The following is a 17,767-nucleotide window of genomic DNA, read 5'->3' on the forward strand; positions in this document are numbered from 1 at the left end:
AATATTTCATTAAAGCTGTTTTAGGTTTTTTTCCAACCCGTAAGTCTCTCTCCCTTATTCTCTCTTCCTTCCCTTCTGGGAAGAAAGAGGGGCTAGTAGAGAACATCTGTCATTCATTTAGTGCCCAACCTAGACTAAACCTTGACAACCAGAATTAAGCCTCACTAAAACCTTCTTTCTCATTCTACCTGTGGAATAACAGCACGTGGGTTTGAGAAACAATATTGTTCAAAACAAGGACAGTACATGTTACGAATTATCAAGTTCATGCTAAGAACATAAGAATATTTCCTAGTGGTGGCCCTGACCTTGTAAAGGACCTTCAAATTCTGTTATGCACCTCTTTCTGCACTCAGATGGAGTTGCCACAAGCTCACCTCTGGGAGCCTGGTTGTCTTCTGTGTGCTATATTTGCAGAGGAGATAATCAGCAAAATTTTGGACTTGAGTCTACAGATATGGAGAATAGGCTGCAGAATTCTGCTTGGCTGCCTCAGGCATCAGGGGTGTTTCAGAAAAGCTGTGTTCTGAGGGGCTCACCAGCATGTGCTGGACGATGTGCACTCAAGGGATATCCATGACAGCAACACTTAATAACAGCAGGAAAGGTTATTAAACCATTTTGCAACTGAAGCATTGAGAGATGAGACAATTAGCTCAAGGTCTTCCAGGACCAAAGACTGAATCTTCCAGGTCCCAGTGAAATGCCTGGGTTGCAGTCTGTATTTACCAGATGCATGGGGAGAAGCTCCTGTGAGAGGACACTCTGCCAGAAAGAGGATAAAAGTGAGCACAGGCCAAGACAGCACCATAGTGCTCAGACACAGAGTTACGTACACAGGGAACCACAGCCTCACACAGAGACAAGATATGGCTAGCCAGCTGACTTAGCAGCTTGCAAGCCACCTTGCTCTTCTAGGGACTGAAAGGTAGCATCAGCCAAGAACACCTGATAGTTTGTATTTTGCATCTGGGTGAAATAGTTGCCATTTGCATTTAAAAATGCTGGTGTTTAGTAAGACACATGACCCACTACCCCACTCTACGCACTGTTGCGGTGAAATGCTGGCAAACTAGGCACAGCTTTGCCTCCAGAACTGTCTTGGAGATACCACTTTCATAGCTTGGTAGTGAGTTTTACAATCGTTGCAGATTTCTCTTCAGTCTCTTGTCATCTGTGGTGTGCTTCTTGCAAACTCCTTGCATGGTCACTGGCTCCTCCCTTGCTTTCAGAAGCAGTGAAGCCATTGGCTCCCATCAGTCAAAATGACCCTCAGTTTCTCCTACAACTTCCCCAACACACATTACTTGCTTCCAGTGGAAATGCCCACAACCCACTGGACTTTTAGACAGACTGGATCCAGGTTACCCTCTCAGTAGGCACTGTATGAAATTGGCAAAGGGAAAGATGAAAGTGAAGCAGGTGGCCAGAATACAGGGGACAAAAGTGTGCACATGCATGTAAGGAAGAGAAGCAGAGGCTATATATGATTGGCACGGGAGGGAGGTGGTGCAAGGAATGAGGCTGGCACTTCCTCCTATTAAACACTTACTGTTCACTCCTGCCTTTCACTGCAGCTTGGTGCTTAGGCTGCTCTGGCATGGGCCCTCAGGGCCTTCGAAAGACTACTGAGAAGGTACTTCAACTTGAACGTACAAGAATTGCAGGGCTGCGGCAGACATATGGGGGCTGTGGAGAAGATGGAGGCGTTGGACTGGCAGAGATAAAAGGTGGAGGACTGCTATGAGCAGGGTAGGAGATGAAAACTTAGAGGAAAATGAAGGCAGGTGGGAGCAGCACGGACAGATGAAGTGAGAGAGATGGTGCTATTCAGGATGAAATCTGGGGAAAGGCCAGGAAGTCACAGGAAGAAAGGCAGTACAGAATCAAGACGCTTGATTTATGTACCCTGTACATCTGTACCAGGGAAGGTATACAGCCACACCGCAGGTTTTTCACTCATCTCAAGACTAGCCAGCTTTCATGACAGGGAAGGAAGCAATCCATGATGGGACAAAAAGTTCTCATGGCAAGTAGAGAACGAGACACTTGTCTGGAGCGCGATGACACACGGCACGTGGGGCCTCCTCCTCTTCCTTCTCCTCCTCACTGAGCTGGAGCCTGACCGGAGGACACTTCTGGAAGGAGTACTCCGCAGGCCTGACAAAGGGGGAAGGGGAAAAAATAAGAAGGAAATCAACCCCGTGCCTGCTCTGGAGCCCGCAGCGAGCCCTTCCCCAGAGCGGGCAAAACGAGTAACGCCATCGGCGATTGAAAAATCGGCTCGGGGCATGCGCACTGATCTCTGCCACTTTTCCACCCCACCACCACCTCACCACCTCTTTTTACATAAAAAGCTGATTAACGCGCGTCCCTCAGACCGGTTCTGGTGACTGCCCCACCATCAGGTCCCGTTACCTTGGCCCGCCTCCTCCTCCGGAGCTCGGCCCGGCAGCCCGCGCGGGAGGGCCGCCGCCCCGGCAGGGTGTTTCCTCTTCCTCCCGAAGCGCGGCTGGGGCGGGAGGAGCAGGAGGAAGGGGCCGGGAGTGCTCCAGAGCGGCGGTCAGCCGCGCCGCCGCCGTCGCTGCGGCAGCGGGCGGAGCGGGAGGCGGCGCCAGCAGCCGGCGGGGCCCAGAGTCACCGTGTCACGGCGCCGAGGAAGCCGCTGCCGCCGGATCCGCCCCCCGCAGGGCGAGCGAGGGAGGAGGAGGAGGGAGACCGGCTCCTCGCCGCCTCTTGTATTTTTGCCCCCTTCCCCGCCCTGCCCTCGGCCCCTCTCCTCCAACCGGGGCTCCGTGCGTGCGGCGGCGGCGGGGGGCCAGGCCGCAGCGGCGCCTGAGCAGCCCGCGGGAGCCCCGAGACGGGCCTGGGCCGCCGCCTCTGGACTAGGATGTCCCGACATGAAGGTGAGCGGCGCGGGGCGCCAGGCCGCGGCGGCGGGGGTGCGTCCCGGGGTCCGGCCCGGCGTTGGGGCCTGGCGCGGCGCCCTCTCGGGCGGATCATCATGGCGGCGCCGCCGCCGGCGGGAGGGGGACCCGCGGAGCCGGCGGCGGAAGGAGGCCTGGGAGGCGGAGGGCGGCGGCCGGGCCCCGCTCTGCAGTGTCATGGGAGGTGAGGCGGCCGCGGCCGTTACGGCCCGTCTCCCCGCGCGGCCTGCGGCGGCCGCGGTGGCCTCCCCCGCCGCCCCTCCGGGCGCGGAGCCGAGGCCGGGCGCGGGTAGGGAGGCGGCGGGGGGCCGTTCCGCCCCGCTCCTCCGCCTGAAGGACGGGCGGAGGGAGGTAGGGTCGGGCCCGGCGGGCGTGCGGGGCGGCCCATCCCGGCGGGCCCGGCCGGGGTGGGCGGCGGCGCGGGGCGGCCTGCCGACGTGTCGGCCGCGGCGGCGGGTCAGGCCGGGCACGGCGTCCCGAGCAGGGGGGCGGTGGGGCAGGGGACCGCTCCGGGAGGGCGGCCTGGTGCCCCCCGGGAGTGGGCTGGGAGCGGGGCCCCGCGCCGTGCCGGGGGTCGCGGGCGGGGAAAGGAGCTGGGCCCCGGCGCGGGGCCTGGGGGAAGAGGTGTGCGGACAGCCTGCGTGGCCCTGCTGGCGGGTGGCTCGTGTGCTGGTAGCCCTGGGTTCCTCTCTGTTTTGTCCTGTGGCAGTGGGAACTAGTGCTGATGTAGTGGCGTGTTTTGAGGCGTTAAGAGAAGCCATCAGAGAAAACGTGTTTTTTGTGTGTGTGTGCGCCCTGGTCACGCTGTGTTTGCCGCTGGGGGTGAGTTGAGTGGATAGTTCAGAATGAGTCAAAAGGAGCAGGATGGAGAGAGAGCCGGGCGCTAAGAATGGAATTTCTACAGGAGGGAGATGGGAGTGTGAAAATGGGAGAGGAAAGTCGCTTGATTTTTCTGGCCTTTCTTACCAGTGGGTAACATGCTTGGACTAGTATTAAAATACTCTGTAAAGCCGCAGTTTGTCACCTGAAAGGCTAACTTTCTGCCATGTTAGGAACTTAATTCAGCACCTGTCTCCATTTTCTCTATCTCTGTTTTAACTAATGTTAAAATGTTTTGGCAAAATGTTACAGGAGAATTCAGTATTTGTGGCTAATAACGCTGGCTTCTGATTGGTAGCTTGATGCTGGACAATGGTATATATGGTGGAATTTTGATCTGCTGTCACAATATTTTGCAGACTTCGTGTTTACGCAAGTATGTGTGCTTCTGTATCAAAGAACTGTCTTCCCTGAATCCACTAGCTCTTTGTTAAAATTTGGTAAGGGTACCAAATTCTGTCTCTTTTTCTCTCCATCCACCCACTTTTAAAATATATATTTTCCCAAAGGGTGAAGATGCTGGATTCGTTTATGATTAAAGATGCAGTTTCTAACAATAGTGAATGGAATGAGCATTGATCACGAAATTCTTGTTAGTGATGTTGTGGGATTATGCTCTCTGTAGTCTCTGCTGCGATGCATGTATCCGTGATATTCTTTTTGAAGTACAGTACTAGAATACAAGCTTTTCTAGCTTGAAGAGGTTAAAATTAAAGAAGTGATATATTGTGGTGTTCTTCTTTGGTGTTTTTCAGTGGTAAGTTCATGGACTGTTACAAAAGGTGGTGATGTTTGCTAAAAAGGCATTTCAGTCCTGGAGCTGCCTTTTTGTTAAGACAGAGGAAACTTGAAAGTAGGTCTCCTTGTAAGTATGTTTGTGATGGAGACTTTATCATAATCTTTTCTAGTTGTGTGTTAGGTTCTGTTTGTAGTAGGGAATGTTATGTTCCCTTGCTTGGGTATTTGTTGATATTTTTAGAAGGAGTGACTGTTGACAAAACCAGGCCTAGCATTGTCTTTGTGAAGCAGATTTATCAGTGTTCGGTCTTTCTAGATGTGCCCTGTTAAAAAAAAAAAAAAGTTAAATAACTGTGTCTTTCCGGATAAGTGAGTGTGAGGTTCAGTAATTTCATAGTGCAGATGTAGACTCCTCAGGTTTGTGTCTGCACACACATGCTTGAGAGAAATCATGAGAACACTGTAAGGTTAAAAATGGTATCTGTCATTGTACGTTGTATCCTTGTGATATATTTTTATTAAAAATCTAGTCTGACTTAATTTCTCGGTGATTCTCCTCTAACTTAACAATTCAGATGTTTTTGTTTAGTCAACTTTAGTTATAGGGTTAAAACCACTCATTAATATGGGAGGTGTGCGTTTCTAACTTCATGGAAAAGAGGTTTGGAGACTTAATTTTGTTAGAAATCCGGAAATCCTCAGAAATGAAATAGTCAAAAAAAAAAAAAAGTAATTCTTTCAGATCTGCGTGGTGGCATTCTCAGCTGATAGTTTTTGATCCTGGTTTGGGAAGGGCTGTCTTGGAATAATATAGTATAGGGAAAAAACAGTTCTAATCATGTTTAATAAGTGATATCTTTTCTGCATGTTTTCTTTAATGGTCCGTCCTCAAAGTTACAAGATTTATTGATTGCTCCTGACAGAATCTGGATGCTGTACCAGTTTTATGATGGGAAAGGATGCCCCTGAAAGGGTAAATGCTGGAGAAGTGGAATTCTGAAGTCTTGGGACTTTAAATAGGCTGTGAAGCATCTGATGGAGGTTTAAGCTTACCTTCCATCGGGGTTTCTCAACTGTTTTCATTGGTAATAATAATAATCCATAATATACATTGAAATAATCCATAAAATATCTCTCTTGTTTAAAAAGAAATGAGAGAGATTTTGTTATCCTTCAGAAAATGTGTGACCACAGCCTGCCTTTTCATTGTACTCTCATTTCACACAGGAGTCTGGGCTCACGTTTCTTCTGAATTCAGGAAAATGGGCACAGCTAGAACTTGAATTATTGTTGCTCTGTCTTGAGATGTTCATTCAGTGCTTAAGAGATTTTGTTGGTAATACTACTACAAGTAGCTGTTAGTGTTTATCCACCTCTTGCTAGTCACTTCTGATTTTTCAAAACCATTTTTGTTCTCTGATTTGATGTTAAGAGACTAGCTGTTCTCTGCCTTTGGTTTTCTAGAATGCAACATGAGGTCATCCCCTGGTCGTGGATTTCGTGTTGTTCCCTTTATAGGAGGGACACGCTGTGTTTCTCTGGGTTAGCCCCTCTCTTGAGGAATATGTGGTGATGTAATATTTGGCAGCCTGTAAGGAGCAGGTAGGTAATTTTTTTTAAAACTCTAGAAAGTATAACAGAAGGTATTTTTCATAATACAGATTTTCTTTCTGTGGATGTGCATCTGGTAGTGATTCTCTTGTATAGCAGTAGACACCACGCAGGACAGCAGAAAAATAGAGAATTGCAACTTCTGGGAATATCATTAGAAGATCACTTTTTGCAACTTCTTTTGTGAAACTAGGTTGCTGCAGCATTACCAGTCATACAAAGGCATGGCTTCGGGTTCCCTACATCCTGCAGCTGCAGAAGGCTCCCAGCGCGACACTGCCTGTACAGCTCAATTCTCGGTCTCACACACTGTGCATCGCACTCCCATCCCCAGTTCCGTACTTTGCGTCGTATTTTCACTAAAGGATGTACTCTTTAAGCTTCAAAGAGCTAGCAGCAATGCAGGTGGTGGTTGTTTTTGACAGTGCTCATTTGTGAGCATTTCACGTGAATTGGCAAAGCGATGCAGTTAATCCTAGTCCCACGTGAAGTAAAGTTGTGAATGGATGGTGGTAACAAAGCTAGGAGGGGAGGGCACTGACTGTCAGGACCATGTGGAGTTTCCAGATGTTCTCTGCTGGTTTCAAGCTCCTTATATTCAAGGGCTCCTCTTTTTTTTTTTTTTTGGTGTGTGTATATATAAATGTCTTGCATAGATGTCTTTAAATCAAGTGAAATACACAGAACTTGGTGTTTGAAATTCTAGAAATCTTAGACTTGCACTTGAATACATACCAGCCATTTGAAAACAGCTAACGTAAAGGTAATGTTAGCTCCAGTCTTCTAGCTGTATAGTGAACAGATTAGGAGTCTGGGCTGATGACACTTTCTGTATGATTGTGATACAAAACATAAATAAAACTTTATCCGTAACAAACTTTTTGAAAACATTAAAAGGAAGAGCAATTTCTGCCCCTTGTAATTATGCAATAGCTGTGTCATACTTTAGCTGCAGAAGGGTACTACGAACTTCTGTCAAGATAAGTAACACTCAGCAGTTGATGTGTAACTTCTACTATTTCATGTAGTGTCAGTTATAGAATTGCCATTAAATGCAGAACTAATCTATTTTTTTCATGTAAAGCTCTTAATTCAGGCAGCAAGACTTCATGATTTTTCATACTAAGTAGTCAAAGTATTGTGGTGAAGTATTGCATTTGATAATGAAACATACATCTGTGAGACCAGCTATAACTTGTTACCTTCTGATGCATTTGGATACTTTGCTTACCTCTTCTCCAAACACAGAATTTTGCTATTCCACGGTACAGAATAATCACACATTCTTTCCTATGTTGTTGCTACTTCGATCTGTTTTTTGGCAAATAAATCCAGATTAAGTTGTACATGTAACATAAAACAGTGAGGGTTTTTGAATTTGCACTAATATTTGACAAAGCATTTTCTAACTGTATACCTCAAAGTATTTCATACTGCTGTTAGTCTTACTTTATGGTAACGTATTGATGCATATAGTTACAGGTGTAGTGGAGTATCTGAAAACAAGTTAGTGTGATAACTAGCAAGAGCTATATTTAGGACACAAAAGATGTTAAATGTAAACAGCTGCAAATGTGATTAGAAATATTGGAATGCAGTAATTTGATCTATTATTAAACTGTTGTTTGTTTTCAGTGAGAAATGGTATCATCATTTAATAATAAAAAGAGATGGACATATCGGAGATGTTTTAACTGGTGAGATACTGGTTTTGCAGAAGCTAGGTTTTCGTTTTACAAAAGGTTTCTGGCTCTGATGGTTTAGGAGGCATATTGTCTGAACCAATATGCTGCTCTCCCTGCAGAGTCTGTGAACAATGTCCTCCAAAAATATGTGTAAAGAGAGACTATTTTTTCTCTTAGGTTTGTGATAAGAAGTAATGCCATAGATCAAATGTTCTATGGAAAACAGGATAAAAAGATTAAATTGAAATGACCAATGTTGAAAGGTTGATAGCCACTATCTTAAGCAGAAAAAATGGAACAGATACTTGTAACAGTACTGTGTGGGCATGAAGAGAGAAGACAATGGTGAAATAACTTTTACTTCCGAATGTTTGTTTGAACTAGTGGTGACTAGAAGGGATTCAGGGGAAGTTTATAGAGAGCCATGCAAGTTGCCTGAGCTGTACTGGACAAATAAAACTTGTACACGTTAAATAAAAAGAAGGGAGCTTTTAAAATACCTCCGTGTGTTTACACTACTGATAACATTTGAGGAAAAGTTGTAGGTGTCACTGTTCGTAGTTGTGTCTTTGTTACTTCAGTTTCTGTTAAGAAACACAAAAAGTGTTAGTACATTCAAGAAGGTGATGGACACAGCAGCAGATTTGAAGAACAGTACTCAGGAGTTGGCATGTGCCAGAATTGCTTTGCACAATTTGCAAAGTATCTGCATTGCCTAATTACACAGTCGCATATTGTCTACTCCATACCACCCCCACCTCCTTTAGGGTCCACAGGAGAGTTTTGCATGTTAGACCACTGCTCTGTGTTTGGGAGTGTACAGCAAATGAACAGGTAGAGGCATTACAGGAAGAAAGGATGCTTGAGGTGTTGACAGTGGCGTTTTGTTGTGGAAAGCTGGATCAGCCCTCCTGTCCTCTGCTGCAGAGTTTGTGTGAACTGCTAGGCAAATCACTTTGTCAAGAATTCACAGATGGCTGTTAGCTGTTTGTTCTTTACGTTATCAAGGCCTGATTGAGGATTTTGGGATCTGAGCATTCATGACTGCAACAGTAGTAACTGAGTGATAAGCTTTGAAAAAACACCTAACTCTAGAAAAATCAAAGATTCGGAAGAATCCATCCTTTGGCATTTCAGATCGGGCAACTGGATTCAGTGGACTTGCAGTTTTAATGTTTACATGTCTTGGTTTTGCTCTATTTTAAGAGAAGGAAAATACTGCTTAGAAATGGTGTTAAACGTAATTCATTGATATTTGTGCTGCACTGAAATGCAGTAGAGAAATGCTTAAAAGGGAAAAGGCAATGAGAAAATCCATAGTTAATGCAAATTTTTCAAAGCATGTGATAAATAAAGGCACAGACTGACCAGTGATGATAAAAAAAAATTGAGACTTTTCTGTTTGTTTACTGAATGCCATATGCACTGGTGCACTTAGTGAGGTGGTGTTTTTCTAGAAAGGAATATAATTATGTTAGATTGCATTTCCTATAGATTCCGATCATGGGCTGATACCAGGATGCATATATTAGTTATGAGCAAGGCTGTGAGTTTTCATGGCTTTTGTTCTTGGAATCACTTGGGCTGTCTTCCACACATGATACGTGGTTCCCTCTTCAGGATTTGAAATAGATATGAGTGGATTTGGTAGCTGTATGTTCTGAAAATGGAGTCATAATGGAGAAGAGGTATACAAGCTTAAGTATGGGCAGCAATGTTATTCATCTGTACAAAAAACAGTATTATAAGGCACTGTGAGCAGCTTGGGCATGTTGAGTTCAGAAAACTCAAAAAGTGCGCTGCTAGTGACTCGGGACATATGTGAGGGGGAGTTGCTGCATGGATGGAAAATGGAATGGTATTTACCTCAGAAAGGCTGGCACAGAAAGGGAGTCTAAAAGAAAGGCATCATCTGTGTAAGAGTCTGAAATCTCCCTTTCCAAATACAAGAAGAAGATATATCATGAGTTCAAGAGGGTGATTAAAACTGAAGTGCTTTTTCATACAATATGTAATGAGATTGTGGAGAAATCTTTCACTGAAGGTTCTTGAGGCTCCCTAGTGTCCAGATTAAACAAAGTTTTGGGTTTTGTCTTAAACTTCATACTCCTGGTCTCTTAACTATTTCAGACTTGATTGTGTCTGTTGAGTGTCTAAAATCTTTTGTCCCATTTAGTTCCTGCACCTTTCCCTGTAGATCATCTGAATATCTGGTTTGAACTTACTCCTATTCTTTTTTTGCACATATGGCCTTATGGTTATCCACATTTCTATCTCGGCATAGCACTATTACGATTAATTTTGACACAATGAAGTAAGACCACTTTGAATTCAGTGTGGACCCCAGAGACAAGTTAATTAGTTTAATTTTAGTTTTAGTTTATGTTCTAATAGTTTTAGAATATATGTCTAAGCCCAAGTTTTCGGTTTAAAGCTGTTTTTAAAAGTTCTGTTTGGCTTATTGATGTTTACTAAGTTAATATGTAAGGTCTGTACCAACTGAACATGGTGGGACATCATCATAGAAGTGTCTTCAGCTTTAATATGATTTTTATCACTCACATAACTGCTCTTTGTCCATAGGTCTCAGAATTGTATCTCAAAGGTGTGTGCAGGTGATAGTTTGATTTCTGACACTGAAGTAATTGGTTCTAGCTAGGAATTAATTTTTAAGTATAGATAGAAATCACTGGAGCCTCTGACGTATTTGGAAGAACTTAGTCTTTTTCACCCTAGGTTTACTCTGAGAATGTACTTTGAATGAGTGTTGGGGGGAGGATGAATTTTTTAGACGTAATTTTTATCTTTTTTTAATGTTAAAATACTTAAATGATTTTTTTAGGCTTAGTCTATGATTTACCTTTGTACGAGAAGTCTTCTTTTTATTGCCCATTTGTCACCCTGCAGTGAATTCTGTGTGTATGTTTTTCTATTGTGATTGCTTTATTTGGAGTGTCTAGGAGACTTTCTCTAAAAGTCACCCCATTTTCAGTTGGAGACCAGGGTAAAATTTTTTTAATCACAATTAATCAGGGAACCTGGGTACAGGAGACCATGATGTTTCTCCCATTTGCATGTGGGTTATCAGGTGGAGATTTTATGTCTTGCCAGAAGGCAGTCAGGAAAGTCTCCTGTAAATAGGAATTAGTGGTCTTATGCTTCATTGCAGTGAGTCCATTCTTCTAAATTTTTCACTCAGTGGGACATTTCAGTGGCGTATACTATGTGTAGCTATCACTTTATATAACTTCCCTATAGTATTTGAAATTTTTTTTAACTTCAGTATTCACATAGAATTTCACATTTTTATCAAAATACTATTGATCCTGTTCCACATTTGATTTGGATCATCCCATCGTCATCACTGACAAAATACAGCTGAAGAAAAACATTAATTAAAAACAAACAAACACCACAGTTAAAAAAATATTGCAAAAGTAAGATGAAGCAACAGCCAAAGTTTAAAAAAAAATCATAACTACTTTTTTTTTTTCTTACCTCAGGTCAGATTTGGTCTTCCCCCATCACTTCTGCCACTTCCTGGGGCCAGATTCTTTTTGGGAGGCAATGTTTCTTGTCTTGACTGACAAGAGGTGCTGTCTCTGGTAGGATAAATTATCTTCTTTGCTTTCCTTCTTTTTGTCGTTGATATCTTATCTTTACCCTTTTATTTCCTTGTCATTGCTCTTCCTTCCCTTTGCTGTGCTCTCCCTCTCCTGCTTTCCTCTTTAGAGTGCTCTAGGGTGCGATTTTTTTCAAAAACACCTGGTGAAGCTGTAGACCCATGTTGGAGTCAAGTGCAGTAGAAGTTTAATGCCTTCTTCTGTAAGCCTCTTTAAAAAGCAAAGCTCTAGTGTTTCTTGGTAGCACAACTAGCCCTCGCTTATTTCAGAAAATAGCTATTGCTGGAAATATTCTTCAGCAGTAGTTTCTCTGACCTGTTACAGAGATGGATTTGTGTTTTGGTTTTGTTTGTTAGATGAGACAAGATGGCTTTAGTAGTGAAAGTGTTGCTTACTAGTGTAGGATATGACTGATGAATTCTCTAATTATTTGTTGAGGGAAGTTACTGTTTACAAAACTCTTAAGTAACAGTAAATACCAGTATTTAAGGCCTGACTTGTGTTAGCTTATTGATACTAAAGCAGCCAGTATTCTTGGCTGACAGCGATTACTATTGGCCAGCTCTCTTAGACTGTATTTACCCTAAAAAAATTGAAAGAATGAGGTGGAGGCTTTCTGTGTAAACAGTTAGTGTAGAAATTAGCGTAAATTATTGTGACAGATGGGATAAAGCGGTTTGAGAAAAATCAATATTCATATTGGGATTGTAATTTTGAACCAATTTCTAAACAAACTCTGCACCTGTACAGACCAACAGAGTTGCCTTCCATTTGCTTGCTAGTATGGCAGGAACTTCATGGAAGCTTCTGGAAGTAAACAGCTGGGCATGTGCCTAGAACAACATTAGAATTGGAGGCTGAATGGAGGCATCCTGGAGGTGCCTGGTTGGCGAGCAGTGCTGTGAGCTGTTGAACAGGTGATATTCTCTGGATACCTATCTCAAGTATCCCAGCTCCAGCAGCAATAGGTAATACAAGATTTTCAAGGTTGGGAATGTGCTAGGATATAGTCATGTAAGGACTTCTTGTGTGATTGTCAGTAACTTCTGTCTTTACTTTCAAATACATAAATCTGGTAAGAAAGAATATTGAGCTTCACTGGTAATATATTTTTTTGCATAACTTATCAGTTTGTATATGTATTAACGCTTCATGCTTAGAATTAGGTGTTCACCTGGAATGAATTTGAAAATGTGGAGAGTCTGAATGTAAACCTTCGTCAGAAATCTGTGGTTTGGGCACAAAGGCTTATCTGTGCTCAGGATACCATCACCTCACTTTCACTTCAACAAAGCAAATGTTTGAATTATTGCAAATATTTCCATATGCTTTTAATATAGGCAGTAGCGGTGAGATGCGCCTAGCACAAATGGTACTTTGTGTATGTCAGTATGCAGGATGAGGTGTGGATTGTTTTTGCAAGTGGAAAATTGCAGAGACAATCTCACAAGTGAGAAGTACCTTGTAATTCACTGGTGAAATCAGGTCTGTGAGAGCAGCTTCACCAGTGATAATAGTGGCGGAACGTAGGTCACAACTGGACAGACATAGTTCTGCCACTGCAGTTTCCAAAGTTTCTTCAGACTTTCCCTTTATTTTCTGAAAGTAAATAAGGCCACTAACTTTGGTACCTGAATTATTGTTAATATCATTTTTGACATGTCCAGAGTAGACTCTCTCCTTAAACCTAGCTGTGGAAAATGACATAAGATTGGGAGAGAGAATTCAGGATGCCCCTGAAGAAGGACACCCAGGCTTTGCGAAAGCAAGCTGTGGAGAATGCAGAGTTTCCTGACTAAGATTTTCTCAATATAGATATGCATAAGATAGCTCAGATGATCTTAATTTCATAATCCCTGCTATAGTTTGTATTGTTGTGTTAAGGTGAAAATGTTGGTAAGTGTATCATAGAATCACAGGGTTGGAAGGGACCTCTGGAGATCTAGTCCAACCCCCCTGCCAGAACAGGGTCACCCAGAGCAGGTTGCACAGGAACACATCCAGGCGGGTTTTGAATGTCTCCAGAGATGGAGACTGCACCGTCTCTCTGGGAAGCCTGTTCCAGTGCTCTGCCACCCTCAAGGTAAAGAATCATAGAATCTTCATGGTTGGAAAGGACCTTTGAGATCGAGTCCAACCAAACAACCTACAATCTCTGCCACTAGAGCATGCCCTGAAGTGCCAAATCTACACGTTTCTTAAATACCTCTAGGGATGGTGACTCAACCACCTCCCTTGGCAGGCTGTTCCAGTGCCTGACCACTCTTTCAGTAAAGTAGTTCTTCCTAATATCTAATCTAAACCTCCCCTGATGCAACTTCAGACCGTTTCCTCTGGTCCTTTCATTATTCACTTGGGAGAAGAGGCCAACACCCACCTCTCTACAACCTCCTTTCAGGTAGTTGTAGAGGGCAATGAGGTCTCCCCTCAGCCTCCTCTCATGTTCCTTCTCATGTTTAGGTGGAACTTCCTATGCTCATGTTTGTGCCCATTACCTCTTGTCTTGTCCCTGGGCACCACTGAAAAGAGCCATTGGCCTTCTTGGCCACAAGGGCACATTGCTGACTCATGGTCATCCTGTTGTCCACCAGGACTCCCAGGTCTCTTTCCACAGAGCTGCTCTCCAGCAGGTCAGCCCCCAACCTGTACTGGTGCAGGGGGTTATTCCTCCCCAGGTGCAGCACCCTACACTTGCCCTTGTTGAATTTCATAAGGCTCCTCTCTGCCCAACTCTCCAGCCTGTCCAGGTCTCTCTGGATGGTGGCACAGCCTTCTGCTGTGTCAGGCACCCCTCCCAGCTTTGTGTCATCAGCGAACTTGCTGAGGGTGCACTCTATCCCCTCATCCAGGTCATTGATGAATATATTGAAGAGGACTGGACCCAGTACTGACCCCTGGGGAGCACCACTCATCACTGACCTCCAAGTAGGCTCTGTGCCCCTAATCAAGACCCTCTGAGCTCTGTCTTTCAACCAGTTTTCAATCCACCTTACTGTCCATTCATCTAACCCACACTTCCTGAGCTTCCCTATGAGGATGCTGTGGGAGACTGTGTCAAAAGCCTTGCTGAAGTCAAGGTAGACCACGTCCACTGCCCTCCCCTCATCTATCCATCTAGTCATTCCATCACAGAAGGCTATCAGATTGGTCGAGCATGATTACCCCTTGGTGAATCCATGCTGACCGCTCCTGATAACCTTCTTTTCCTCCACATGCCTTGAGATGATGCCCAGGACGAGCTGTTCTATCACCTTTCCAGGGATGGAGGTGAGGCTGACTGGCCTGGAGTTTGTGTAGTGTAGTTTGATCTCTGACTATAGATGAAAGTTGGTTACTTCTGCTGTAAACTATGACCAATTTTTTTTATTATTTAGACTGTATTTGTTACTTATATTAATTAGATACCTTACAGATCTAAGAAGACAGAGTAGAAGCCGTGCAGAGTGTCTCGGCTTGGGAGGAGGTCGGATATTTTTCCCAGCGCTCTTCTCCCTCGGTTATCTTCAATTTTGGACAACTGCAAAGCTGAATAAACCTATCTGCCCTCCTGAACGCAGAAAGAATGGATGCTGTGATCTGCAAGTATCTTCTCCCAGGTTGTTTTGGTGTAAGACTGGTGGATTGCCAGACAGGATCTGACAGCACACTAAACATTCCTTACTCTGGAAGACTTTTGTCAGGAGCTGAGAAGACAGCTTTAAATTTTGCTGTAGAAGAGTGGCTTTATAAGCCAAGATTTTTAAGTGAAGATTTCTCAGAATATAACCTGCACTTTATAAGCTGAGGTTCCTTAGATAATTGACTGTTACTAGTCAAATTTCTAGTGGTAGAATTGGCTATAGGTGACACTTCTCACGTTATTTCAAACTGCTGTCTGAAGTTTATTTAGAAGCAGAGGATCTGCAGGATGCAAATTCTCAAGTTTAACTGATGATGTCACATTAAAAAAAAATAATATAAGTGGAGGACTTTAATAGGTTTTGGGGTTGTTCTGTAGTCTGTTATGATATTATCCAGCTCTTAAGTATTAGAACTGGTTGCTGGGAGGTGTCATTTTCATTGTACCTCAAAGCTCAGTTAATAGTTTTGTTTCTGGAAGCATTAAGAAGTGAAGGAAAGTGACCAGAAAGCTGAAGGAGTGGATAGTTGAGAATTACATGCCAGAATACAGTTATCTAGCCAAGAATAAAGTACTTAGGGGTGATAACTGATTCAGGTGCAGGACTCCAGACTTTAGCTTTGAGGAATACCATGATGTATTTTTTCAGAGCAAATATTTCACGTCAGCAGCTGATGAATACTGTTTGTAGTGCTTGCATTAAACTTTGTGTTGAGCTTCTTCCAAACCTATTTTTCCTTTCGTCTGATGTCTTTATTCCCAAATTAATGCTTTTGAAGAATGAAGATGCTTTCTTAGCTTGTGTGACATGACATTGTGTTAAGCGTCCGTAATCTGTAAGGTGATGCTGCCTGCATGCTATTTCATAGTGCTAAGCATTTGGAGATCTTGGCAGTGTATAGCAATTGTGAAGGTCCATACTGTAGTTTCTTCCAGTTAATCCAGGAACTCTAGAGAAGCTGCTAGGACTCTGAGGAACGTTTCAGAAATGAGAAACTACACAGGAAATACTTTGAATGGTCTAATGACCTATAATCAAGACAAAGCAGACCATAGGGGTAAAAAAGACTAAAGAAGTTGTGTGTAAGTAATAGGGTTGTGAAGCCTTTTGTTTTCTTCCTGCAAAAATTGTAAGGCATCTTCTAATTGTACATAAGAAAATTGGCTGTACCATAGGTTCTAAGTTGCTGTATGTGGATCTTTTATCTGTAGTGAAAGATGTCTACAAATGTGAAAAAAGCTTCAAAACTCTACCTGTAAAATATATTTTATGTGGACAGTATTTCAAGTGCAGTGTCATACCTCATTCTTCCTGAAAAATTAATGTAGACTTATAAAATTTGGGAAGGTAAGAGGTGCTGGATTGCTTCAGAGTTTCATTGCTTTGCTTAGAGGTGTATCAGTGACGTAAAGTAGCTGCCAGGTCTAGCACATGCGTAAGAGTCTGGAAGTGAAGTAGTTAACCCATACTGCTTCCTGTAGGAGCTGGTGTGTTGTGACAGTTGATAGAGTGCTCAGAAAACCTGTTACAGTTGGCTTAAAGTTGTACCATGAATGTGGATATCATGTTCTGTTCAATGGGCTGAAGGTTTCTCTTCATCCCTGTTCCCCAGTGACACCACCTTGGAGACTACCAAGGTAAATGGGTAGAGTTTCATGCTCCTATCCAACCTCAGTTACAGGTATCTGTAGACTAGAAGGCTGTGCTGTTTTCATGGTAAAACTGGTTGCATGTTTGACATACATTCCCAAATCAAACTTGAGAATCCAACACAGTGTGCAGTGAGGCTGTCTTAAAAAATATTTGTGTTTAAAGAAGATACTGACTAGAATATGCAAATATGAGGGTGAGTGTTTTTGCTAAGCATCTGAGAACTTGAAATAGCTCAGCAGTTTAGTGGGTGACAACTAACTTTCTGTGTAGAATTCAAGTGGAGTCCAGTGGGAAACCGAGAACAGAGCTTGTAAGTTAGTCTGAAAATGCAAAGAAAAACCTTGTGGTTTTCAGTGTTACGAATGCACTAGGTCTATGCTTCCAAGATGCAGAAATTTAGGTAAAACAGTGAAAATATCTCTGGAGTTTCCAGCTTCATTATCTAGGTTATATTATAGCACTTCTTTTTTCTAATAGGCAGATCATTTAAGAACTTATTTCAATGAAGATCTGTGAGATTTGTTCTTACAGTTGATTTTTCCCCCTTATCCTTGAAATACTGTTTCCTGCCTTTTGTAACTGCAGCATGGCATCTGAGCCTACAGTAAGGAGTAGTGAGACCTAATGGGTTTTGATATTCCCTCTCCTTGTTTCTTAAATTATGAAGTGAGATATGTTTTATCTGTTTTGATAAAATGCTGTACTACTAGGCACCTACTTTATTCTTGTAGTTCAGCAAATAAAAACATCCTATAAACTGCTGTTATTTTCATTTGGAAAAAGTCTTCTGTTGAAGTTCAACTTCCAAATTTTTGGAATTCTGTGAAATAAGATTATTTTTTTTTAGCTGTCATTCAGATGTTACGTTCGGTTCCTGTACTAAGTATTCCTCTGCAACTGCAAGTTTCAGACTGTTTTCATCTGGCTGTTGATCCTTTGTGCAAATGCAGTTTTCCAAATATTTTTGATGTTATTTATTTCTGAATGTCTTGTTCTAGAGTAAGGCTGAATGACTGTCTCCTATTTGGAGA

The 17,767-nt window shown here is 43.2% G+C and overlaps 1 protein-coding gene and 1 long non-coding RNA gene across 4 annotated transcripts in view; one reads left to right on the top strand and one right to left on the bottom strand.

Moving 5' to 3' along the window:
- Positions 1 to 1,886: 1,886 nt before the first annotated feature.
- Positions 1,887 to 2,558, bottom strand: LOC128903024 (uncharacterized). Its single transcript, XR_008463948.1, has 2 exons — positions 2,419 to 2,558; positions 1,887 to 2,160 (listed from the first exon to the last, which is right to left on the bottom strand). It is a non-coding gene; the product is annotated as an uncharacterized LOC128903024 (long non-coding RNA).
- A 95-nt stretch (positions 2,559 to 2,653) lies between these two features.
- LOC128903022 (E3 ubiquitin-protein ligase KCMF1) overlaps positions 2,654 to 17,767 on the top strand; it is a 66,779-nt gene continuing 51,665 nt past the window's right edge. Inside the window, exons 1-2 of one of the 3 annotated variants that reach the window (XM_054186894.1) lie at positions 2,656 to 2,906; positions 11,344 to 11,445. Coding sequence is in view for 2 of the 3 variants with exons in the window: in XM_054186892.1 (XP_054042867.1) it covers positions 2,891 to 2,906 (16 nt within the window). In the remaining variant the exon portion in view is untranslated. The other 2 variants (XM_054186892.1, XM_054186893.1) reach the window with 2 other exon arrangements.

The sequence above is a fragment of the Rissa tridactyla genome, chromosome Z (assembly GCF_028500815.1).
Source record: "Rissa tridactyla isolate bRisTri1 chromosome Z, bRisTri1.patW.cur.20221130, whole genome shotgun sequence".
In the NCBI taxonomy this organism is placed as follows: domain Eukaryota; kingdom Metazoa; phylum Chordata; class Aves; order Charadriiformes; family Laridae; genus Rissa; species Rissa tridactyla.